This window comes from Sorex fumeus, unplaced genomic scaffold, assembly GCF_029834395.1.
Source record: "Sorex fumeus unplaced genomic scaffold, SorFum_2.1 ptg000149l, whole genome shotgun sequence".
In the NCBI taxonomy this organism is placed as follows: Eukaryota; Metazoa; Chordata; class Mammalia; order Eulipotyphla; family Soricidae; genus Sorex; species Sorex fumeus.
This window is the reverse complement of record NW_026606206.1, coordinates 5,809,960-5,837,216: the sequence shown is the minus strand read 5'-3', so window position 1 is coordinate 5,837,216 and position 27,257 is coordinate 5,809,960. Positions and strand designations below refer to the sequence as shown.

General features: G+C 40.5%; 1 protein-coding gene across 1 annotated transcript in view; it reads right to left on the bottom strand.

The window, feature by feature from the left end:
- The window catches only part of LOC130016218 (zinc-regulated GTPase metalloprotein activator 1A), a 48,817-nt gene extending 22,533 nt beyond the window's left edge, over positions 1-26,284 (bottom strand). The window contains exons 1-9 of the mRNA XM_056106890.1: positions 26,111-26,284; positions 20,842-20,928; positions 16,553-16,649; positions 14,780-14,871; positions 9,578-9,637; positions 8,232-8,269; positions 4,186-4,232; positions 2,348-2,434; positions 166-210 (exon numbers count right to left, since the gene is read on the bottom strand). Coding sequence (XP_055962865.1) covers positions 166-210; positions 2,348-2,434; positions 4,186-4,232; positions 8,232-8,269; positions 9,578-9,637; positions 14,780-14,871; positions 16,553-16,649; positions 20,842-20,928; positions 26,111-26,264 — 707 coding nt within the window. The 5' untranslated portion in view covers positions 26,265-26,284. The remainder of the gene's footprint in view (positions 1-165; positions 211-2,347; positions 2,435-4,185; positions 4,233-8,231; positions 8,270-9,577; positions 9,638-14,779; positions 14,872-16,552; positions 16,650-20,841; positions 20,929-26,110) is intronic.
- Between the last annotated feature and the right edge of the window lie 973 nt (positions 26,285-27,257).

The window sequence follows — 27,257 nt, the reverse complement described above, 5'->3', positions numbered from 1 at the left end:
AAAATGATAAACTAACTTATAAAGAAGATTCGAAACAACAATTCAAGACTCTAAAAAAAAAAACTGCCCCTTTATCTTCTTTTTGTTAGGATCAAGTATGTTCACTACTTAGGATTCATTAACTAAGATATTTAGTTTAATATTAGTAATAGCTTTAAAAAGTACCTTGATCTTTGTGTTTCTAAAATTTTTCCCAGTCCATTTATTGATCTGAAATGAAAAAATATTAATTCTCAGAAGAAGAAGGGCAATAAAAACAGACGTTAACTTTTTTAAAAAGCACACAAGGCACAGTATTTCTAAACTACGAAGTAAGTATATACAATTACATCTAGAACTAGGGAAAAATAGAAAAAAACATTTTTTTAAAAAATTATTATCCTTTGAATCATAAATCAGGTAAATTTCACTTAGGCATTAAAATATGATATGAAAAAAATACGTCATGCTTTTTTAGATGGTTAGTCCTGCACAACTGACAGGAATAGGAGCTACTGGGATTAATAAAAAACCTTCACTTTAGGAAAAATGAATCATAATTAGTCTCTGTGTTCAAAGTAACTCTAACTTAAATACCCAGGTTCCTTCACAGAATAATCTCCTTAGCTCCCTAAGCAGGAACCCAACTCACTGTGTCAATCCTTGCCTTTGGATACTAAGACGATAAAGCAGGGCACCAAAACTACTGTCAAATCATTTTCAACAGACTGAACACGTGTCCAGCTCTATAACATCCATTCAACTGCCTCAGAGTTATTTGAAAATGGTAGCTGCTACTGGCTCAAACTTGTTCTTGTATGTAAGGCTTCTTACATAAGACACCACTTTTGCTTTGTGTTGTCTGGACTTAGGTTTCTGGGCCATACCTGGTGGTGCTCAGGGGCTATTCAATGCAGCTCTGCCCAGGACTGAACCCAGGGCTTCCCGAAGCTAAGCATGCCTGTCAACCCTTTGATCCAATCTCTCCACCCCCATTTAAAAAAAATTCTTCACTTTCTCTTTGGAATACACACTACGACCTGATGGTTATTTCCTCTTCAATATACTTGTCTTCCAAATCCCCAAGTCTAATTCTCAGTCACAAATGTGATGTAAATGGAGAGTCTATAAGTCATCAGTGTCTTTTCTAATTTTTTTTTTTTTTGGTATTTTTTGCATAGACCTGTTGAGCAAAAAGTTAGCTATGACTGGATAAAGAAACTACGGTCCATCTACACAACGGAATACTACACTGCCGCCAGGAAGAAAAATGGAGTCATGAAATCTGCTTCTAAGTCAATGGATATGGAGAATTCATGCTGAGTAAAATGGGTCAGGGGAAGAGGGACAGACACAGACTTATTGCACTCATCTGCAGGATATAAAAAAAAAAACCATGAGACTAAGACTCAAGGACAGTAGAAACGAAGACAGAAAGGAATGGTCCATAGTTAAAAGCTTTCCACAAGAAGGAGACAACGAGGTGGGGAGGTAGGGATAAGGGGTCGGAAGGGAAGGGCAGTTAGGACAGTGAAGAGATAACTATGGCAACCAGAGTTGGACAGGATCCCACCGGACAAGAACTTTGTGCTAAAAGGAAGTAAAGGGATATGCCTTTCAAAGGTACCTGTACTGCCCAAAAGGGGGGCGGGGAGAGGGAGGGAGGGGGCGAGGGAGAGAGGAAGAGGGAGAAGAAGTGTCTGCCATAGAGGTGTCTGGTGGTGGGAGAGGAAACTGGGGACCCTGGTGGTGGGAAATATGCACTGGTGAGGGAATGGGTGTTGGAACACTGCATGACTGAATCGCAATCATGAACAAGGCGGTAACTGTGTATCTCAGGGTGATTCAATAAAAAAAAACTCTTTAAAAAAGAAAAACAAAAGGAGCAAGGAGTTAGAGAGCTAAGTCTTGGCCATCGATCTGCAGAGAGGAAACAGTCGTAGTTATAAACCCTCATGTCACACAAAAATTGTTTATGTTCTCCTACCTAGCAATTACAATGATGTATAGAATTCCAGAGAAATAAAATTTAGGAGATCACTGTCAAAATGGGGGAAGAGTCATCTTGGGACGAGGGAGAAGGCTCAAAGAGCAGGGGTCTCCAGCACTGAATGGGCCTCTGAGCACCTCTGGCAGTGATCCCTGAGCACCAGGCTAAAAGTGACCTGGAACATAACCAGATGTGACCCTCCCCTCCCCCCACGTCATCTATATTTACCACTTCTATCTTTCTAGATATTTCCAAAGCAGCATTCCAATTTGAAATGGCTATGCCAGCTAAGGGGGGGGGGGGGGGGGGGAACCTTGAATTCTAAGAAAGAAAATAGCAGTAAACAGAACATCTACTGTGTGTTAGATAATTTCGTACCTGAGGGTCGTTCTTAATTTGCTTAAATCCTCTTCTGGAACCAAGTCTGTTTTATTGATGATAATGATGTCCGCTAAAGCAACTTGCCTAAGTTAACAAAGGACAGATACCAAAGAGAAATGTTAAAAATTTTTTAATAAGTCCAAATACGTCTGGGCCCACTCGAGCAAATTGATAAACAACAGGAGGACAGTAGACAGTGCAACAGTGCTACAAATACCTCATTCAAGATCAGTCAGCAGTTAAGAACTTTGTAATATTCTATACAGGGATTCAACTGACCCCCAATCTACTTATTCTACAGGGAACGAGGATGAATCATATTCATTACTATATAAAGTCAGTTTTCACGTTATTTATTAAAAAAAAAATCACTGACTGCTTCTAGTCTTCTACCCTGGAGCTGCAAAGGCTCAATAAATATAATCAAAAGGTTATATGATGTGCTAAGTGAAATGGGTCAGAAAGAGAGGGACAGGTACAGAATAACTGCACTCATTTGTGGAATATAAAATAATATGAGACTAATACCCAAGGACAGTAGAGACAAGGGCCAGGAGGATTGGTCCATGGTTGGAAGCCTGCCTCATGAGCTGGGGGAGAAGGCAGTGGGACAGAGAAGGGATCACTAGTCAATGATGGTTGGCTCAGGGTGGGAGATGTGTGCTGAAAGTAGATAAAAGACCAAACATGATGGCCTTTCAGAATCTGTATTGCAAACCGTAATGCCCCAAAATAGAGAGAGTAAGAAGGACAGCACTTGCCATAGATACAGGGGGTGGTATGGTGTGGGGTTGGCAGGAGGAATACTGGGCACACCGGTTGTGGGAAAAGTATATTAGGTGGAGGGATGGGTGTTTGATCATTGTATGACTGAAATTCAATCATGAAAGCCTTGTAACTGTGTATCTCACAGCGATTCAATACAAAAACAAAAAAAAAAGTTGTATGATGATCTAATTTTTCATATTAGTTATAGAGAAAGAAATACATAAAACTCAGAGATCTAATAAGGCAGGAGCAAAGATAATCTATAAAACTAAAGAATTCCACAATTTTCAATGAAAAGCATAATACAGGTATAAGAAAAAATAAACATTATGAAACAAGTTGGTCTGGAACTTTTGAAAGATTACACTTCAGAAGATATACCAGGATCTTTTATCTTCTTCATAACTACAAATATCTGTAAGCAGATGACAAAATCTGAGATCCTACTAAATATTCTATTCTTCTGTTAGCAGGCATCAAAAAAAAGCTAGTGATTTCTCAACAGTTCAGAAAAATTTAGTCAACAGACTAAATTTGTTTCTAATCCCAATTTTATGAGTTTTATGCCGTTAAAGCTATTACTGATTATACCCAAGACAATCAAATTCCCAAAACTAAACACTAATTCACTGAAGATGCAGTCTTAAATAGCTATACTTACCATAATACCATTATAGTAAATGTGTAAAATGTAATAAGGTCAAAAGAAAACCATATGAACTTATTTAAATCAGAACTTCTATGTGTGTTTATTTTTACTTTTGTTTTCTACTTGACTTTAATAAGAAAAAGTTACAAAAATATTCAAGTTATATTTCTTATGAATGATAACTACACAGATTAGACTGCACTCAGGAATCACTTCTGAGACAGCTCAGGGACCATATGGGGGCTGGGGATGGAGCCTGGTTGCCATGTGCAAGGCAAGCGCCCTCCAGGCAGCAGTATAGAGCTCTCTAAACCACTCACAGTCCTTTTAACATTGCCCAATTTGTTTTGGTCTTCTTAGTAATGATTTTGTCTTTCTAACTGGCTAGAATTAATACAGACACATTAAATATGGTTACCTAGTAGCTTCATTGATGAGGCCATCGGGTTTTTCTTCTTCTAAATGCTAAACAAAAGAAAATTTTGGAGAAAGTTATTCTGATATACCACAAATGTTAACATAGAGACTATTTTTAGAGACTCCACTTTTGCCTCGGACACAGATTTCAACAAGTCTCTTTCAGAACACACTCATTTAGAAGGGAGGTCCACTTAGAACAAAGCACTGTATTTCTTCCACTTAGACCAGGATGAGGGCTTAAGATTTTGTCCCCAACTTTTACATTTTCTAAAAAAGGAAACACTCCAGATTCAAACAATGTTATAAAAGCACAGAACCACCTTGTTCAGGTTTTAGGCATTTTAAAATTACAGTATACATCTGGTGAAATTTTTTTATTTACATATGAACTTGGGGTTATCTGGATGGGAGCTTGTGGAGTTAATAAAAAATAAGATAAGACATTTCTGTACCCAGTGGAAATAATTGAATAGCAGTTTCACAAAATAACTTTTTTCAAAATGAATTCTTTTTGCATTTAAAAAACTCTTCTCTAGAAGACTAGAAATCTCCACCCAAAACTTACTGGTGTGGACTAACATTTTCCTACCTCTCGGCAGTCAAGAAGTACCAAATAGGAAAAGATGTTAAAATTCTTCAGAGTAAAAAACCTACCAATAGTGCAACTCTATTAAGAACAGAATATGTAATAACCATATATAATTACAGAGGAAAAGATAAACGCTGTTATCCATATATGAAGTCTATGCAAATATAAATAATAATGGCATTTCTTCCCTTTCAACATCAGCCTACACTTCCCATGTACACTATGACTCCAAACCAAAAACATCAATGTGGGCACTTCAAAGGGCATTCTCTAGTAATACATGAAAAAAAAATGTGATTAAGTCTAATGGTTTCTATTTGTGAAGATAAAAAACGAAAATGTTTGCATCCTTTTTTTTTGGTTTATGCAAGGCAAAGAATGTTTTGGTAAAAAACTTTAATGTGCAGTTGTTGGCGATTGAACTCAGGGCCTTACCACTGATAATTTCCCAGTCTGCAAACTACTTTTTCAAAATACTTTATAATATAAACAATCTATAGAATATGTATTATCTATATTATGAAAATGTCAACAAAACTTTGTAGCCGGTATTATTTTTCTCTTCTCAGGGGCTGTGACTTTTGCTTAAAACAGACAAAAATAATTTTGATAATTCAACATATCCAAAAGGTTACTGTTGAAACTTCCAATTTAGCATAAGAAAAATATCCTCTGAACTACACCAGTGTCCACTGCAGACACAACCTTAGTAAGGGCTACTGGGTGTTCGGTCCTACAGAAATAAATTGGACCAGAAAAAAGAAAGAAAAAAAGCACTGCTGTTGGCCAAAGTGGAAATAAATTCAATGTCAAAAATGTCAGATGTCATTTACAAAAGAAAAGAAGCAGTATTTTTCCAGTGGCTAAATTCTAGATCTAACACTATTTTAACTTATAACGGATTATTGCATAATGGCAGTCTATTTATTTTTCTGGTCTTTTTTCAAGCCAAATTGTTTTCTGACTCAATTGTTTCAACAGCTTGTGCAATATAACAGAGGACCCAGAAGAGAAACCTCTCGCTTGACCTTTCCTGTGTAACTTCATTCATTGATTCTATTGCATTAAATGCTGTCACATTTGTAGAACTGAAAAGAACAATGTCAGTAGTCTGGATGTCAAGTCCGGAGAATAGAGGGCTGTCATCGGAAGTTGTCCAATTCTTAGCCCATGATTAAAAAATGAATATTTCAGATCAATGTGTGACAATCCCATTAGAGTGATAGCCCATGATATCAATTACCACTTCAGTTTCAATTTGGCTGGCTGGCCACAGGGTACCATTTCTCAGCTTTACTTGTGATGGGCTGGCTCTGTGAAGCATGACACCCTTAAATTGCTGCCCATTATCCAAGTGTCATTACTTGTACTGCCTCCAAATTCCCTGAATCACAAGCAGCTACTGAGGTCAAGCTTTGCAACCAGAGGAATTGGACAAGTTGGCAAATTCCTTATAGAAAGGAAAAGTTATTTATCTGGCATCTGACTTAGAAAATCTAAAGTTTCCATTATCCTGACAGTATGTCAGTTTTGTGTAGGTATATTGATTTAATAATTTAAGAGGTTTTATCAAGGTGGTAGGAGGTTAAACGTTTACTGTGCTTGCATTATTCAAGAATTGTGGGGGGTTTTTGCCTCTATGTTTAATTCCTCTCTAATCCCAAACACTTAAAATTATTCCTGTAATCAGAAATCCAGAATTTTACTTTTGATACAGCACTTCATAGCCATCCAAAAAACCCACAATGTTTCAACTATTATCTATCCCAAACATCCCAGTCATTGTAATCGATTTAAGAGACATGGGGCCAGAACTATGGGATAGTGGAGAAGGAGCCTGCTTTGTACACTGACAACCCAGGTTCTACCCCCAGCATCACATAAGGTCCCCCAGGCTTCACCAGGAGCGATCCCGGAACAAAGAGACAGGAGTAAGTCCTGCGCACTACGAGATATGTCCACCTACCCCCAGCCAACCGCCACCCTCCAAAAATATATGAATTTGATTGGGGGATGGAGGGGGCGGGGATAACTCCATGAACACTTTGCCAGATGTATCATGATTTCAGAAGTGTGAACTAGAATTTTTCTAAGTAAAATTGTGATATCTGATCTTTAAAACCATCAGTACTTTTGGGTTTTGAATGAAAGTCAGAAAAGTTATCTGCCACACTTCTTAAATCAGGGTCTTCTCTTTCCAAGGGAATTGAAGAGGCTGTAAAGGGCATTGGGAAAAAACTTTTCACATATACCTAGAGCACTTTATTGAAGGTTTTGGAGGAAAACAATTTTTTTCAATTTAATAAATTTAGAGACATTTGGGAAAGAACTCAAAGTTGACATAATTTTTTTTTAAAAGAAGTCGATTTATTTTATTTCTTTTTTTTTCTTCCTTTTTTGGGGTCACATCCAGCAATGCTCAGGGATTACTCCTGGCTTTGCACTCAGGAAATACTCCTGGCGTTGCTTGAGGAATCATATGGGGTGCTGGGAATCGAACCCGGGTCGGCCTCATGCAAGGCAAACACCCTCCCCGCTGTGCTATCGCTCTAGCCCCGACATAACTTTTTAAATTATAAAATTCTATATGAAGTTATTGTTTGAATGGTATCTGAATCCCCAGATTTGGATTGAGGGACAAAGATAATTTCATTCCACTTTGCCCTTTAATAATATTCCACCTGGACTGCACTCATTTGTGGAGTATAAAACAACATAACATGAGGCTGTCACTGAAGGATAGTAGATACAGGGGACAGATAGATTGCTCCATAGCTGGAAGCCTGCCTCATGAGCAAAGGGGAGAAGGCAGCTGGAACAGAGAAGGGATCACTAAGAAAATGATGGCCGGAGGAACCGGTCGGGATGGGAGACGTGTGCAGAAAGTAGATAAAGGACCAAACATGATGACCTCTCAAGTGTCTGTATTGCAAACCATAATGCCCCGAAGTAGAGAGAGAATATGGGGAATATTGTCTGCCATGGAGGCGGGGAGAGAGGTTGGGAGGGGGGTTATACCAGGGATATTGGTGGTGGAGAATGTGCACTGGTAGAGGGATGGGTATTTGATCATTGTATGATTGCAATCCAAACATGAAAGCTTATAACTATCTCATGGTAATTCAACAAAATTAAAAATAATAATAATAATCCACCTGGAAGGTCAACATTTAAATTTATGTAACTGTGTATTTTCAAAGATTCAGTATATTGTTTAAATCTATAAAAGATTGTGGTATGTTAAAAATCTTACTAAATACATTTTCTAAATTGAAGACCATTAAAATATATGTGAGGATCTTGGTAGCTACAAAAACATTCATAGCAGGATGTCTTTAAATGATAACTTGTTAAAAATATCCCAACAGACACAAATGTAGAGGAAATTACATAATAAATCCCCACAGACTTACCTTTAACAAATAATTAGAAATTATGAAAGTCTTTCTACTTACTTTTAATCCATATTTTGAATCCACAACAGTTATAATACCTACAAAGAAATAAACGGTTTCATTTCTCATTCACCTGAGAATGAAAATTAAAACTCACTTATTTTGGTTCACAAATGTTTTAGTACAAAAAAACAAATAATTTGTTTTTCTCTTACCAACACATAAATTTAACTCCACTAATAATTTTAAACATGTGATGAGAGGCTCGAACTACTTTAAAGCACTCCTCAGAATATAAAATTCAAAAATTACATAAGTAAACAAACGGATTTATCTAGCTTTAAATGACTTATGATCTAAAATATGATACCAAAGTATAAAGTGAAATCTTATCAGTTGCATGAGATAGGTTATTTTTAGTTTATTCTTACAAAATCAAAATTAAGGTGTTCCTTAAGATGTAAATTATTGCTTAATAAACCCTGCAGCACTTTAGGATATCTTTTTTTTGGGGGGGGGGGTGTATTTGGGGCTGCACCTGGGAGTGCCAGGGGGTCAATCCTGGGAATACTCAGGGGACCATGTGGTTCTTGGGGTCAAACCAGAGTTAGCTGCATGCAAAGCAAGTGCCTTACCCCTGTATTATTTCTCTAGCCTACACCTTAAGATATCTTATTTCTACTGTTTCTCACCAAAACTAATTCACACAAATGGTTTACACAGTCTGTACCAAAGATCATTTAATTAATTTAAGCAAACTCTGATGTTACATGCTAAATGATTTTTTCACGAGAAAACATCATAAAGAGTTTGATGACACTTAAGAACTCAATCAGCTCCATGACCCATACATCAAGGACAGAAACTGTGGTTCGACTTCAGTGGTTACTAACCTTCATCTCTAAAGAAGAGCAGGTTTAAAGAAAGGTGGGGGAAGAAGGGAACTTAGTTATTTATCTAAGATATGTTCAAATATGTCAAGTGATAAAAATTGCCCTAAAGCACAAACATAAGTGAATTAAATTTAAATGTACTTACCTTCAAAAGAAAATGAAAGCAAAAATATTATCACTGTATTGTCAAAAAAAATCTAACAAGATACTGAAGGTACTTTCTCAAAGTATGTCAGAAATTTTCCTAACATTTTGAAAGGAAAATATTGGTGGAAGAACTAAACTCGGACTTAGCACTAAGCACTAAGCTAGATTTCTTAACTAGTTTTACCACTGTCTGCAATTATACAATCTACATGAGCAAAGACTTACTTCATCAACAAACTAAAAAAATCCACAAAGAATAAAAATAACACAAAGAATAAAAATTGTAATATGAACAAAAATAATTTTAACCACGGAAATAAAAAAATTTTCCATAAGAACAAGGAAAAAAAGCACTTTTTAACTTACCATCAAGATAAATATCCACCCCTAATTCAGCATCAACCCAAAACATAGAAGCTACGGCACCTAAAAAAGACATGATCTTTATTAAAAACATTTCTTCAAACTTAAAATTTTTATTTTATCCACATTTTAATTTGTCCCAGTGGAATTAGCAAACAAACAAGCACATACAAATTAGAATTTCCGATTTTATGAGAATTACAGTGGCAGTGTCTGCTACAATTTACATCAGATTCTTAACCCCTCCCTACAAGAATGGACCAACTCTTATCACATAAAACTTTAGTTTCAATCAAAGCTACCATAATTTGCTAACACATAACATCAAGTAATTTGGGGTTGTAGCTATGTCTACGTAACTTCATTTTATTTTATTTCTCCTGAAAATAATAATCATACAGTTCCCAAATTCTCTAAAGAAAAACAAAACCACAAAAAAAGGTAATAATTCCTTGTCCATATTTTCAAAATAGACTTGAAAAGTTTTATAGAAGAAAAAAACCCAAAATAAAATTATATATTTTTTGACATGACAATAAAATCCTCCCACTATTTATTTTGTACTGATGGACAATTTGGGTTTGGGGATGAAACGATGTTAGATGAGAAATGAAAATTTGTTTCTGACAAAAATTGGTACGGTACCAAACCACATATCCCGATTAGTATGCCTCAACGAAAAGAAAAGTGACAGTAAAAAAAAGTATTTGATGTTTCAAGGCATCACAGGTCCAGTTAGTGACAGGGCTGTCTAAAAGAATGAGTACCAGGGAAAAACAAGGATAACTGAGCTCATTCCAATGTCTGAAGCTGTCCACCTTCCCTGACGAGATGTGGTTCCCTGAGCATGGCTCTGTGTCAACAATGAAATACCTGTCAGCTGTTTACAGTGATTACTCATGCAAGATATAGCAAGGGCCACAAGATCTAATGGTTTCCTGATACTTATTGATTTTTCCCCCAAAAACTTAATAGTTTTCCAATTTGACTGAAATAGGATTTGTGAGTAACAGGGGCTGAATCAATGCCTGTCCCTTTCAAGGAAATTACTTTACCATGACAATTATTTAGCTTAGAACTGGAGAGTGTCAGTCTCCTAGGAGGGAAACAACTGAATTGCCAAGAAGAATTTTCTTTCCTTACCTGGCCAACATGATTTCAATTAAAGAGAAAAGTCAATCTTGAGTATCATTACTCCAAACATGTCATTAAAAAAATGCATTTCTGTAAAGCTCAGTATAATTCCAAACACTGTATATAAACTATTTTTTTGTTTTAAAATACACTGGTTCCTTTAGAGATAAACAGCTTCCAGATTCTAAGCTAACATTTCCTTATAAATTATTAGTGTATTATGCATCATTAGGATTCTGATATGTATCTTTAGTAAAACACCAAACAGCAAAATAGAGAACTACATTAAATATCCAAAACACTTGTTTTTATTGAACACTGTGAGATAGACCCTTAAAAAGCTGTCCATGAGTAGGTGTCACTCAGTGTTCTAACACCCATCCCTTCACCAGTGTGCCCGCACTGAGGTCTCCTTCCTTCCTTCCTTCCTTCCTTCCTTCCTTCCTTCCTTCCTTCCTCCCTCCCTCCCTCCCTCCCTCCCTCTCCTGCTCTCCCCCCTTTCCTCTCCCTCTCCCTCTCTCTCCCTCTCCCTCTCTCTCTCTCTCTCTCTCTCTCTCTCACAGACACACACACACACAAGTTAATCAGTGTTTCCCAGTCCAGGTATTGTTTTTCTTCGTCAGGGAATATTTGGTCCTGTTTAAGACACAGTTTTAGTCGTCTCAACTAGGAAAATCCTAATGCTACCTAACAGGCAGAAGCAGAGGACGCTGCTGAGCATTCGAAAATGCACACACCAGCCCCGGACAACAGAGAATCAGCCATCCAGGAGTGATTCACGGGTGCAGAATAAGCCCTGAGCACATCTGGGTGTGGCCCCCAAACAAACAATACCTAAGACAATTTAAGTACAGCAACAGAGGCAAACAACGTATGAGGGGACATAAATATTAGGAACCTTAACAACAAAGAATATAGACAACCAACCAACAACATGAGGACGGAAACAGAAAAGTTTAATTCCCTTGTTTCTTAGGCCATGTAGTCTATAGATATTTTTTTTTCTTATTTTATTTATTTTTTTGCCTTTTTTGGGTCACACCCGGTGATGCACAGGGGTTACTCCTGGCTCTGCACTCAGGAATCACCCCTGTCCATGCTCAGGGGACCATATGGGATGCTGGGAATCGAACCCGGATTAGCCGTGTGCAAGGCAAACGCCCTACCCGCTGTGCTATTGCTTTGGATATTTTCTTAAAACTAAAATATGTATTAAAAAATAAACTTGCAGGAGCAGAGAGATTGTACAGAGAGGAGGGCACTTGCCTTGCATGCGGCCCACTAATGTTCAATCCCTGGTACTCCATATGGTCTCCCAGTATTGCCAGAAATGATCCCTAAATGCAGGGCCCAGAGTAAGCCCGAGGACCACCAAGTATTGCCCAAAAACCAAAATAAATAAAACAACTTGCCCAGTTTATTACTCTGGAATTTTTCTACAACTCATATCTTTTTTCCCTTAGTTTTCCCTAAAATACCTTTTTTCAAAATGTATAAAATACCTTTTTTTAAAATCTTTTTTAAATTGAATCACTGAGTGATAGACCTTATAAAACTGTTTATGATTAGGTTTCAGATATATAATTTATATATCTTACAAAGAGCATATTTTCTATTCAGTGATTCCTTCACTTATCTTTTAAGTTTTCTTCTTTTAGGTGTTAGTAAAACAATCATGATTGTTTAAAATAGCACAGAAAATATGACTCTGTTCTTATAAAATTAATTCTGTATTTTATACCGCGTTCAGAAGGACACAGGACAGAGCTTCCTAAACGTAAGCACCCAGAGGTCTTACTCATAAAAACAGACTGCTGGGTCCCACCCTTAGAATTTGAACAGACATAGTTTCAGGGCTAAGACTCTGCATTTCCACAAACTCTCCAGGGAGGCCAATACTGTCACCCAATACACCTCATACAGAAGTATAGGATAACAGTGCCACTGGGGGCTTAGGTTTATTTGGGTTACATCCATCACAGTGCTCCTGAGTCACTCCCATTCCTCTGTTTATCTGTAGACTCTTGTCTGTGCTCTCCTCCCCAGCCAGTTAATCACCTTTTTCCTTAATCAGATTCTGTAAGATCAAATCCTTTTAGGACATTGAACTTGTATCTTAAGTTAAATATTGCTTTTCTTGTCTTTTGCATAGTTTACCTTAAAGCAATGTCCTTTCTGTATAGACACTGGAAGACGGTTAATATTATGCTTTGTAACTTGAGAGTTGATTGACTCCGAATAATATTTACTCCTGGGCATCTGCTTTCTTGACTCAGTTGCCCTTAGTTCCTAACACCCCAAAGCAGGGTCCCAATGAGGGACTGAGGCAAGTTGTGAGCTACCCTGGCATCGAAATGGGCCAGGCCAAAGTACCACACAATACTCAACTATAAGTTGAGGACATGTTCGTAGACAAATGCTGTCATGATCCAACGGTAACAACAAGACTAGGACCTTGCTGGGGCTAGGAAGACTAACCTGGCCTGAGGATTGTGGAATATATAGTGAGATGTTCTCAGGAAGAACCAAACTGTAAGTTTATATCTCTTACTGTGCTCATACAGAATGACGTTGCTGGAAATATTGGAAGTTAGATTTACTACAACTATTCAAGTAGATTACTAGCTGAGGAAAGAACATACCCTTGTTGGGATCCCACCCTTGAGCGAATCTCCTAGAAATCTGGAGTAATCTCTTTAGATGAGATTTTATCCTTGAGTGAATCTCCTGGAGGAGTGGTCTTGCCTCTCTTTGTTGATTTGTTAATGTTCAACCCACCTTTATGTCACCACCCTACCTGATTGCTATATAAACTAAGACTGTAAGCTCGGAGTGGGCTCGGGTTCCAGAGGGCAGAGTGAGAGGGGCTCAGGCTTGAGAGAGAGAAGCAGAAGGACAGTGAAGATTGGAATAACCTACAATTGATATCGAACAGCCTGGCCCTCGTTCCTTCCTTCACCTGCCCATCACCATCGACCTCCCCAGTGTGAAACTACCAAACGCCGGCGGCCGGAGAGACAGAACGCTGCTGGCCTTTTGAACACACACAGAAGCACTAGCACGCAGAGAAATCTGAGGAAACTTACCTATTTGTATTTCAAGTTTGTGAGATAAATAGCAATATTTCTGTTTCTTCTTTGCAGTTATTTTTAGGTTCTGTTTAAAATCTATAAAGTTATCCCATAAATCCCTCAAACGTGCTCCATTTTTTTAATTAATTTTTTCCTTTTTCTTTTTTTTTTTTTTTTGACTGTTACATGTCCTATTCTCAGGCACGTGGATTCATTCTCCAGCTCCTATAATTCTGCCACAGAGTTCCACAAAGTATGCAAGTACCACCAGGGTGATCCCTGAGACCAGAGCCAGGCAGAATACTCTGAGGACAGCTGACTGTGTCCCAAAAGACCAATAAAAAAAAAAAAAAGCTCCAAAAAGCACTCTGAACATGAGTTACCTACTAAAGAAACAAGCCTACAGGAAGTCCTTAGCGTTCCTCTCTGGAACCAAATTTTTTTTTTCTTTTTGGGTCCCACCTGGCAATGCACAGGGGTTACTCCTGGCTCTGTGCTCAGGAATTACCCCTGGCGATACCCGGGGGACCATATGGGATGCTGGGAATCAAACCCAGGTCGGCTGCGTGCAAGGCAAACGCCCTACCCGCTGTGCTATCTCTCCAGGCCCTGCAACCAAATTTTTTAATGTAAGTAAATCTTTCAATGATCATTTCATACATCTATCTACCTTTTTCTTTTCTTTTCCTTTTTTTTTGGGGGGGGGGGGTTGGGCCCCACCAGCAATACTCAGAGCTTACTCCTGGCTCTGTGCTCATAAATTATTCCTGGAAGAATAGGGGGAGCTGATGGGATGCTGGAGATCAAACCCAGGTTGGCAGTGTGCAAGGCCTTCCCCACTGTGCGACTGCTCTGACCCCTCCCCCACTACCTGGTCTGACTTGATAAGTGGGTTGGGTTTTTTTGTGTGGACTTGGCCCGGGCACTCTATTACCCCTCTAATACACATCTGAAAGTGTTTATGAAGTATATTTTGTGTATTAATAATATCATTTCTTACCAGGATCTGCTAACCCAGTGGTCTCTAACAGTATGTAATCAAACTTCCCTTTCTTCTCCATCAAATTTTCAATAGCTCTAAGTCCATTGTCCCTGGAAAACACCAAATTACAATATACAGAAGAGTGAATATTTTAAAGTAATATTATAAACACATTAAAATATATTCAGCAGTCTAAGACACACAATATCTCAGGGATGTGAAAATTAAACTCATTTCCAATCTTCTAAACCAAATGTTCATCCAATATTTAGCAGTGGGGAAGAAAGAAAATATTGCGTACAGGGGCCAGAGAGATAGTAAGTACAGTGGGTAAGGAGATTGCCTTGCATGACGCCAACCCAGATTTGATCTCTGGTGCCCCATGTGGTCCCCAAACACTGCCAGGAGAGAACCCTGAGTGCAAAACCAGAAGTAACCGCTAAACACTGTAGGGTGTGGCAAAAAAAAAAAGCTAAAGATTTTTATTTTTGAATTTATGTTTGTATTTATGAAAATAAAAAAAAACAATGTTGAATTATTGCAGCTTGGTACAATAGCTAAAGGCAAACAAGCACTAAATACCCTTTCCTTCTAAATAAAACATGTAAAAGATTGAAAATTTGGGTGCTCAAGAAAAAGTTATAAACTTAGCCTTATTAACGCCTGAAGGCAGTAAGTGGTATAGAAGAAACTCAAGTTTGCTAGAATACATAATACCAACAGTATAAGTATTCCTTTCCCTGTTCATTCAACCAGGATCTGTTGCTCCTGTCAGGCCATTTCGAGATCTGTGATGTACTTGGAAGTCAAAACAGAAGCTGAGAATATTTCTTAGGAACTTGACTATAACTAGGAGAACCTAATGGGTGACTTTTTTTTTCCTGACAGTTACTTGTTTTTAGAAGATTAACATGCAATTAATAAGACCAACGATTTATTAAATCCAAAACAATCATTTTCGTGGAACTGGGGAGACAGCTGAAGAGGCTGGGGTGCATGCTTTACATGCAAGGCCGGGATTTGATCTCTGGCCCCACATGATCCCCTGAGCGCTGCAAGAGCAAACCCTATGCACCGTGCCAAAAATATCACCAGGTATGGAGCAGAATAAAAACAAACAAACATTTTCATTAAGATAGTAAACTGTGTCGGGCTGGAGCGAGAGCACAGCGGGTAGGGCGTTCGCCTTACAAGCGGCCAACATAGCCGACCCGAGTTCAATTCCTCCGCCCCTCTCGGAGAGCCCGGCAAGATACCGAGAGTATTCGATATGCCAGACACAGTAACAACAAAGTCTCCAATGGAGACGTTACTGGGCCCGCTCGAGCAAATCGACGATCAACGGGAGGGCCTATTCCTATTCCTATTCCTAGTAAACTGTGACATCAAATTTAATACAAAGATAAAAAGCATCAATTAGAGCAGATAGAAAAATGATGAAGATAACAAGAAACAAAAGTTTTTGTGTTTGTTTGTTTGGAGGCTACACCCAGGCGTGCTCAGGGCTTACTCCTGTCTGCACTCAGGGATCACGCCTGGCAGAGCTCCTGGGATCATACGGGGTGCTGGGGATTGAACCCATGTCGGCTGCGTGCAAGGCAAGTGCCTTCCCTCCTGTGCTCTCTCTCCAAACCCCAGTGTTCAGGAGAAGTATCTGAATAAAGCTATCTGAAAATATAATAAAGCAGACGATGCAGCTTCGGTTAACCTGTCCAAGAAAATCAAAGCTGGGAATATAATCGATAAACATTTAGAGCAAATCAATAGACACCCAACGAACACACTCCTCACTTTACTGAACAGCAGAGACAACCGTTCCGAAGTTCCAGCCATTCTTCATAGAGCTCTCCACCTTGGCTGACAGCCAACGACTTCTCCACCGCGCTTCCTAGAATGAGCAAGAAGCACTCTTTTAAGACGACGTTCAGTGGCCTACGGAAACCAAAGACAATACCCACCGACAAAGCAAATTTCAAAGCAGACAACACATTTTAAAACAGGCAATCCTTCATTCTATGTACACTGTAGCACTGTCCTCCTGTTGTTCATCGATTTGCTCGAGTAACGTCTCCAGTAACGGCTCCTTTGTGAGACTTGTTGCTACTGTGTTTGGCACATCAAATACGTCACAGGTAGCTTGCCAGGCTTTGCCGTACAGGCGAGATACTCTCGGTAGCTTGCCAGACTCTCCGAGAGGAGTGGAGGAATCGAACCCAGCTCCGCTGGGCCGGCCGCGTGCAAGGCAAACACACAACCTCAACATTTAAATTATGTTATCCTGATCTGCTTTAGATTTTATCTTCGTGAAAGTACTTAAGTCCATAAAAAGATAAATTAATGAAGTATAATTAATTAATTCTTTAAGTCTCTTAGTTGTCCACACCCATTTCCTAATAAAGTAACAATTTTAAAGTCTTTTTTTCCTGGTCAATTTTCTAGATAAACTAGTAGGTCTTACACTGTTTTCTTGTTTGTTTGCTTTTACACTAATTTTTATAGGCTTGTTTACATTGATTCGTATGACCTCTTATGAAATGACTGCCTTATTTTTTTTCCTTTTTACTCTTCCCCTGTTGTTTTTGTCTCTATTAAATAAAACTGAACAATATTCCCAGTATGAGTCAGTACTCGAGGTTAATTTGAGGAAGTATGCTTGGGCAGGGTATGAATGTGCTCATTTAAATATTAAACATCAGGGCCCAGAGCGGTAATACAGAGTACAGAAGGTAGGGAAGGGCAGATGCCTTACAGAGCCAACATAGGTTTCATCCCTGGCATCTTATATGGGCCCCCAGCATTGCAAGAAGTAATTCCTGAATTCAGATCCAGGGTAATCCCTGGGCATCACCAGGTGTGGTCCAAAGTCTCCAAAAATAAGTAAATAAATATTAAGCACCAAATACTAAGGAGTTCTTAGGACTGAGAAATAAGAAATATATCTGAGAAACTGAGATGCCTATTATATAAGAATTATAGAAAAAAGAAAAAACAAAAACATAAAATTTTAAAAATTATTTTTAATGTACTGTTTTTTCCTATAATTAAAAAAAATCAGGGGACGTCTTCTAAATATTCAGTAAAGCAAACAGGGGAGATAGCACAAAGGCCTAGAGCTCATGCCTTGCATGCAGGAGCCCTGGGATCCAGAACAGGCAACTCATAGCTCCTGAAACCTCCTGCAGTGACCTCTAAGCAACAAGTCAGAGAGTCGGCCCTCAGCACCATCAGGTATAGCCCCAAACAAAAACCAGGAGCCAGAGAGGTGATACAGCAGGTAAGGTGCTGGCCTTGTATGCAGCCAACTTGGATTCAACCCCACCTCTGGCCCCCTCAGGACCACCAGGGGTGATCCCTGAGACAGAGTCACGAGGAAGTTTGAGCACCACTGGATATGGTCCCCAAATGAAAACAACACAATGTTTTTAGTAACTTCTCTTTTATATGGTGTGTGTGTGTGTGTGTGTGTGTGTGTGTGTGTGTGTGTGTGTACGCGTGCGTGCACACATTCCTGCAATATGATGATGATAATAAAGAGCTTTGAGTGGGGGCTACTATGGAATTCAGCATATAAAGAATCTTCATAAAACTCAAGGCAAAGGGGGACTGGAGCGACAGCACAGCAGGTAGGGCGTTTACTTTGCACGCAGCCAACATGGCCCACACAGGTTCGATTCCCAGCATCCCATATGGTCCCCTGAGCACCGCCAGGAGCAATTCCTGAGTGCATGAGCCAGGAGTAACCCCTGAGCATCGCCGGGTGTGACCCAAAAAGCAAATAAATAAATAAATAAATAAATAAAAAACTTAAGGCAAAGGGCTGAGGAGAGAACTCAAAGGGCTGGAGAGCATGACAGGCATATAGTGGCCCAGGTTTAACTAACTTCTCATTCATTTCACAAAACGTTAAGAAATATCCCAATAGGACCAGGAGTTAACACAGGTTCCATCCCTGGCATCCTCTATGGTCCCCCAGCACTGCAAGAAGTTACTCCTGAATGCAGAGCCAGAGGTGACACCCTGAGCATCGCCAGGTGTGGTCCACTTGACTTGCATGCAGTGACTAGGTTTGATTCCCAGCACCACATATGGTCTTCTAAGCCCTCCAGGAGTGATCCCTGAGCACAGAGCCAGGAGTGATCCCTGAGCACAGAGCCAGGAGTAAGCCCTGAGTACTGCTTGGTGTGGGCAACTCCCCACAACCTTCCAAAGAAGAAATATCCCAATTAAATAGTTACTCTGGCTGAAAGTGTTTCTAACACGGACATACAGTCTTTTAAATCACAGTTGAACACAAATGACCAAAAAGTGGGATATATATATTTTCATAAATAAATGAAACTGCTTGAAAGCAGAGATCATATACTTATACTTTAAATCTTATTTAAACTGCTTTACGGGTAGAACTCTACAAGAAAAAAACAACAACATCCAACCCTACCAAAAAATAGGGAGAAGAAACGTACAGGAACTTCTTACAAAGAGAAATACAAAGGGCCAAAAAATATATGAAAGAACGTTGTATATCACAAACCATCAGGGAAATGCAAATCAAAACAATGAGGTGTCACCTCACACCACAAAGCCTGGCACACATCAACCAGTGTTATCAAATAAGTGGAGGAAAAGGGACCCTCATTCTTTGCTGGGGGGAATGTCGATTGGCCCAGCTATTCTGGAAGGTATATGGACATTCCTCAAAACAAACAAACAAAGAAACAGAAATCAAGCGTTCATATGGCCCAGCAATCCCACTCCTTGAGAATATACCCCCAGGGCCCTAAAACAAAATGTACCCCTATATTCCTTGCAGCACTATTCACTTAGGCTATGAGAAACAGCCCAAGTGTCTAAGAATAAGTGACGACTGGATTGGAAAAACTAAGGTACGTATACACAATGAAATGTTATTCAGCCAGAAGGAAAGATAAAAGTTGTGAAGTCTGCGGCCACATGGAGGCACACGGAGTGAGATCAATCAGAGAGAGAGAGAAATAGAGGCAGAACGATCTCTGGCATGTTTGGGATGTAAAGAAACCTCAGAGGGGAGTTTCAAATGCCCAGTGGCAGTAGAAACGAAGAGAAGGAGAAATGACCTTCAGTAGGAAGCCTGGCACTGGGGCGGGGGTTAGGGGATAAGTAAGGGAAGGGAACGCTAGGACAACGGGGGCAGGGAAAAGTGCCCGTCACAGAGGAAACCAGGGGACAGGGGGGAAACTGGGGACATTGCTGGAGGGTACTGGTATTGGTATACGATCTGAAGAGAAGCTCCCCGTGACGTATTCGATATGCCAAATACAGTAACAATAAGTCTCACGATGGAGACGTTACTGGGCCCGCTCAAGCTAACTGATGAACAACGGGAGGACAGTGCTACAGTGCTACTGGTACTGGTGAAGGGATTGGTGTTAGAACAATATATGCCTAAGACTCAATCAAAACAGCTTTGAAAATTTTGCGATTTAGAGCGATTCGCTTAAAGAGAAAAAAAAATCCGTTTTGTAAAAAACATTCAATCAAGTAAAATTACCGTTCACTTAGTATTTTCCAATTTTTCGGAAGATACAATGAATAATATAGTCAGCAACAAAAAGAACCTTTCTAGTTCCTAAAAGAACTTCCACTTGTTTAGGTTATCACTTGTATTTACTTCTTCTAAATTTTTTTTTTTAATTTAAATTCTGCCGGTATAAAGTCCAGTTATACAAAATCAAATTTTATTTGAAAATGAAATGACTCTGGGGACTGGACAGATAGTGCAGGAAGCAAGGTGCTCGCCGAAGTTGAGTCCTCATTACCCCAGATCGTCCCCAAACATTGCCGGAAGTGAGTTCTAAGTACAGAGCTAGAAGGAAGCCCTGAACATCACCGAGGGTGGCCCAAAAACAAACCGAAGAAGAAAATAAATGATTTCAATGATCTCAAACCAGTACCAAATAAAATGGCTGAAGCCAAGTCAATGTTTCCGAAACTATTACGAGATCACGTTCAATATTTTAAATTTTCATATAAAAATAAAGAAAACCAGCATCACAAAATCTCCCATAAATTCTTTTCGCATGACATCTCAGAACTTCACTTACCTTCCCCAAATTCGTTGAGAATGACTGCTACTCTTTTACTATGCTGCTCAGTCAAAATATAGTTCAGGAGAGTTGTTTTCCCAGCACCTATTAAAAAAAATAAATGACAACATTCAAACACTAACTTAACAATATGGAAGCTAGGGCCAGGAAGCTAGTTCAGGCACTTAGCAGGAGCTAGACCCTGAGCCTGAGCACTGTGGGCCCCTGAGCCCCGAAGGGTGCAGCCCTAATGCCCCAAGTCCCTGCCCAGCACCACCACGATGGTCTCAGGGCGTCTCAGAGAAACATCCCATGCACCAGACCACCAGAGTCCCACCACTAGGCGGAATTCCACCGGAGATGGTCCTACTGAAAAAAGTGGCAACCTATCTTTCAAAAAATATTTAGTTACGGTATAGAAGGTTCTAGAAGAAAAATTCACGTATCCCCTTGAAAACTTTAAAAATTCTTTATGTTAGGGGCTGGAACGGTAGCACAGCGGGTAGGGCGTTTGCCTTGCACACGGCTGACCAGGGTTCGATTCCCAGCATCCCATACGGTCCCCTGGGCATCGCCAGGAGTAATTCCTGAGTGCATGAGCCAGGAGGAGCCCCTGTGCATTGCCGGGCGTGATGCAAAAAAAAAAAAAAAATTAAAATTAAAAAAATTTTAAAAATTAAAAATTCTTTATGTTGGGATCAAGAACGTGGATCAGGAGAGAGAGCACATGTCTTGCACATGTGGATTGATAGGATCCCTGACCATGACCTGGTATGACCCTGGTGCCTGAATCGGGCCCCTTCAACCACTGGCCTGAAGCAGCCCTGGGATTCCCACAACAACAAAAACTTGACAACAATTTTACATTTACAACGACTCCTGCAAGTTGAATCACACACAAGATGAAAAACGTCTATTTCACCTGCAATATAATTAGCATGAAGACATCTAAATTTCCCATTAGAAATTATTAAATAGTGTTCAAGGAATAAAGCAATCACGTATTTTATAAGGGGGCAGAGAGATAGTACAGTGGATAGGGTGTTTGCCTTGCATGTGGCCAACCCAGGTTCAATCTCCAGCATCCCATATGGTCCCCAAGCTCCGCCAGGAATAATTCCTGAGTGCAGAGCCAGGAATGGGTGTGACCCAAAAAAAAACAAAAACCAAAAAAAAAATACCTCCCCAAAACTTAAATTCTTCTGCATTTCTAGGTCAAGAACATATGGTGTATTTCCCTGAAATTTCCATGAATTTCCATTCAAGACCTAGCTTTTTTTTCACCACCCGACATTATTTACATATATAAATTTAAATCAAATGTATAGGGCTATTTTTTTAAACATAAAGCAATCTATAAAACTGCGCGCGCACACACACACACACAAAAAAAATGGAAAAACACTCCCTATATAGAAAGATAAATTCATTAAAGTTACACTAACTTTATCCAGTAGGTGGCAGATTAAGCCTAATATATATGTCATCCAAAATAGAAGAAAAACATTTTTGCCAGGAACCAAACACCAAAGTTCAAAAAGAAAAATAAAAAAACAAACCCTTCCTGTGTAAGAACTACAGTTCAAGTGTATGAATGTCATTTATGGATTTTCCGTTACCTGCATTTGGGTTGCTTTTTGGTGTTTTGATCGTCAACTAGAGCTAAGCATTTTACATGTAAGCTTGTATCCATCTGACAGACATTTGCAAGTGTTCTATGCATTTCTAGGCGGGATTTATGCAGAAGAGTATCTTGAGCATTTTAAAGTCACACGCCCGTAAAACTGCCGAAAAGATAAAGGCTTCTGCTTAGATAATATATAGTAAGAAACTCAACATCACTGAAGCGTAAAACGCACAATGGGAGAAATAGACCTTGAAAAGGCAGAGCAGTGAGGAAATTCTCCTTTGGTTTTTGTCGTTTGCTTTTTGTATTTTGAGCCACACTGGGCAGTGCTGCAGGACTAGAAACGCAGGGATCAGCCAGGACCTTCGGTACAGGAAACATGAACTTCATGCCAATCCCAAGAAATTCTTAAATTCCTTAAAGGATAAGTGGGGAGATGAAGTCAAAAGACTGGAGTATATATACATTTTGGTATTTCAAACACCATCACCACCTATGATTTGAAAAAAGTAGCAGTAACTGATAATAATCAGTCTGCGAATAATAAACTTAAGTCCAAGGGTGAGTCCGAGGCGCTGAACATGAGTGGAACATCACGGGGGCACACTGAACATGGAAAGAAAGGGAGGAAGAGACCAGAGCATAATACTGGGGCTTAATAATTAATTGGTTTGAAGCTAAGGCATGGTGTCTTCACTCAAAACTCCACTATGGATCAGTTTTATGCCTGGTCCTGATGAATAATACAAAAGACAAGAAACAGTGACAGAGCTACAGAAGCTAAGAACCTCCTTTAGAAAATGAGAGGTGGGGAGCTTCAAGGCATGAAGTGGCAATGATGTCCCGGCATGACACATCCAACAGAAAATAAAAAGCACATTATGGAACACCCACAAAGCTATTCTTGCCAGAGCCTCACAGGAAAAAAAAAAAAAAAAGCATCCCAGGGATTGAAATATTGGGCAGCTTTGTGAAATAAAACGGGTGGCATGTCAATAAAGTCACAGGGAGGCAGGCTAGAGAGATTTGGGAAGAACAAGTTTCTATGGGGTTTGAAATATATGTTAAGGAACTTTAATTTTAATCCCAATGGAATCGCTAAAGGTTGTAACCCAATCAGCTTGATATTTATAAAGATCGTGAAGGTTAAAATGTCAAAGGACAGCATAGCTCAAGGCTAGACAGGAAGCTGGAAAAGAATCTTTCCAGTGGACAGAGGATCAAGATTTAGGGGGGGATGGTGGCCAAGAAAGCCGTGTACATTCTGGTGTTGGTGGACCAGGAAGTTGAAAGGATGCAGGCGGGAGGCTTGAAAAGTAGACACCAGAGGAAGTAGGTGGGAAACTCTAAAGACAGTGGTAGAAGTCAAATGGGAAACATTTGAATAAAGAAAACGTGCAGGAATTTGAGTAGCAGTGCAACTGTGCCCCAGATTCAAGCTTCAGCTCCTGTGACCTGCCACTGTAAGCCAAATGGGAAAGCCAAGGGTGAAGTCTCGAACCCACCACTTACATTTTTAAAATAAGAATTTTGTGGGGGGTCACTCCCCAGTGGCGCATGGTGGTATGGCTGGGGCGTAGAACCATACTACACCAAGGCCAGGCGAACCTTGAGGCCTTGCACAGACGCGATGCCAGGGCAACCGCTGGAGCCACATCCCTGAAATTTACTGTTTTATGTATTTATTTTCATTATTTTTTTTTAAACAAGAAGTTAGTCATGAGAGCGGCTTCTGAGTACCAAGTGGGAAAAATACCAAAGACAAGTGTCCTTGTAAAAGTGATCCTGTGTAAGGGCTGGAGCGATTGCACAGTGGGTAGGGCGTTTGCCTTGCACGCGGCTGACCCGGGTTCGATTCCCAGCATCCCATAGGTCCCCTGAGCACCGCCTGGAGTTAATTCCTGAGTGCAGAGCCAGGAGTAACCCCTATGCATCGCCAGGTATGACCCAAAAAAGCAAAATAATAATAATAATAAAAGTAAATAAATGAAAATTAAAACTCAGGGCTGAGAGATAGCTCAGAGGTCCAGAGCATCTATTTGCATGCAGGAGTCAGAAGTGGATCCTCGGGGGGACTGGAGCGATAGCACAGCGGGTAAGGCGTTTGCCTTGCACGTGGCTGACCCGGGTTCGATTCCCAGCATCCCATAGGGTCCCCTGAGCACCGCCTGGAGTTAATTCCTGAGTGCAAAGCCCTGAGCATCCCCCTGTGTGACCGAGAAAAAAAAAGTGACTAAACTTGAAGGCTACAGGGAAATAAATAAATAAACAAAAGTGATTTATTTTCATGGAAAAGGCCTTCAGGTCCACCCAGTTTGTACCTGTTTCTCTGTCAACGATTTCATTTCTCGGGTGCTTTGCAAGCAGCCTTCCTCCCTACCCCCCCCCAAAAAAAAGTTTAAGAGAGAGATATTTCCCACGAAAGGCTGGAAGACCTTGATTTGCAGGGAACTAGGAAATCTACCAAGGAATGCCTGTCACGTGGCGGGCACAGTCCAGGCAGCAAAGACCCGGGAGGCTGAGAGGCTGCTAGCTGCTGCTGCTGCTGCTTTAGGGGGTCTCCTGGACCCATCCTGCAGATGAGAAAAGCTCGGACAGGTGACCGGCACGACGACCGGTTTCCAAGAGAGACAGAAGCCCGAGGGCTTCAGCTTGTCACTCCAATAAACAGGAGGGAAGGGTCCCGGGCTTCCAACAGCCTGTCAGGAACTCTGCAAAACTGCTCCATCTCAAGAGCTAGGACAGGGGAGATGGTCCCCAGCAGAGTGCAAGCTGGGCTGGCATCAGGGACAGGCGACGCTCAGCACCCTAGCTCGCAGCCTCTGCTCCTGGCCCAATGCACCCCCCCATGCCGCAAAGAAGCTGCGTCAGCACTTTATTTTTATTTTATTATTATTATTATTATTTTGCTTTTTGGGTCACACCCAGCGATGCACAGGGGTTACTCCTCAAAGAAGCTGAGTCAGCTCTTTATTTTTATTTAATTAATTTATTTATTTAGCTTTTTGGGTCACACCCGGCGATGCACAGGGGTTACTCCTGGCTCTGCACTCAGGAATTGCTCCTGGCGGTGCTCAGGGGACCCTATGGGATGCTGGGAATCGAACCCGGGTCGGCCGCGTGCAAGGCAAATGCCCTACCTCTGTGCTATCGGCTCCAGTTTTTATTTATTTTTGCTTTTGGGGAGTCACACCCGGCATTGCACAGGGGTTCCTCCTGGCTCTTGCACTCAGGAATTCCCCTTGGCGGTGCTCGGGGGACCATATATGGGATGCTGGGAATGGAACCCGGGTTGGCCACGTGCAAGGCAAACGCCCTACCTGCTGTGCTATCGCTCAGGCACAAGCCAAGCAATCTTTTTTTTTTTCCCAACTTTTTCTTTTCCTTTTTGGGTCACACCCAGCCAATGCACAGGGGTTCCTGCTGGCTCTGCAAAGAAGCTGTGTCAGCTCTTTATTTTTATTTATTTATTTATTTATTTTTGCTTTTTGGGTCACACCTGGCATTGCACAGGGGCCCCTCCTGGCTCATGCACTCAGGAATTCCTCCTGAGAGCCCCTGCATCCGCTCTGTCCAAACCAAACCAAATCAAACCAAACCAAAAAGAAGTGCCAGGACACCAGCGTCCAGGCTCTTGGCTGACCGGGAAGGTCCCTTTACCTAAATACCCGGTGATAATTGTGACCGGGATCTTGGCGCCGGGGCCAGACTCTCTCTCCTCCTCTCCTGGCCTCGGCTCAATGGGGACCAGCTCAGGACAGTCCTCCTCCGTCGGCTCCTCGCCACCGTCCGCGGCTGCAGGACCCCGGGACATCCCGGCTCCCAGCGCGCCCCTCCGCGCAGGCCCGAGCAAGGGGGCCAGACGCCCGGCCGCGCATGCGCACGCCGAGCACGCCCCGCCCGGCGCCGCGTGACGTCATCGCCTCGCGCCGCTGTGGCTCCTCCCCCTCCTCCCGAGGGACCGCCTCTTTTCAGTCCGCGCGGGCGGGAGGGGGCGTGGTCTCCGAGCGAGACGGGGCGGAGTCGTCGAAGCTCAAGGCCCCGCCCCCAGCTGTGACCGACGGGTACCCACTGTCTTAATTGCCTCCTGGCTAATTAGGGCTGAGAATCAGGCTGGTGGGAGTCTAGGAGGGCATGACCTGAACGAACCAGTTCCCACAAAATCTAGACTTTGTCAGCTTTTTTTTTTAAAGTATATATATATATACTTTTATATATATATAAATATATATATAATATATAATATATATATTATATATATTTATATATATTTATATATATTTATATATATTTTATATATATGCTTTTATTACAAATTTTGTTGATTTTTCATCAAAGACACTACAGTCTCTGGAAACTTGGTCATATCCATTTGATGTGATTCTTAATTCATTTGGCTCGAAATAACTGATTTTTTTAAAAAATTTACAAATAAAAATAAGTTGGTCATTGAAAACCAGTCTCTTCGATTATACAGTTGAAGGCAAGTTTCTGGTTTCCCAAACGTAATAAATTCAAAAATTTATATTTTTCTATAAAAGTTGTTATTCCCAGTGTCTTATAAAAAAAATTTTTAATGCAGTGTGTTCCAGTAGTTCCACTACTGTTTTCACCAGAAATTCTGAACTATTCTTCACTCTGACATTTTTAGTATTTTCCTGATCAGAATACAAGAGTAAGAATTTCTATCAGCTTATTTTTATATCATCATTGAAAGAGAGTTTTTCATTCACACAGGATAGGAAGGAAGGTCAGACTCGATAAAGCTGATTGCAATTGTTTTTCTACTTGAAAGAGTACCAATGAC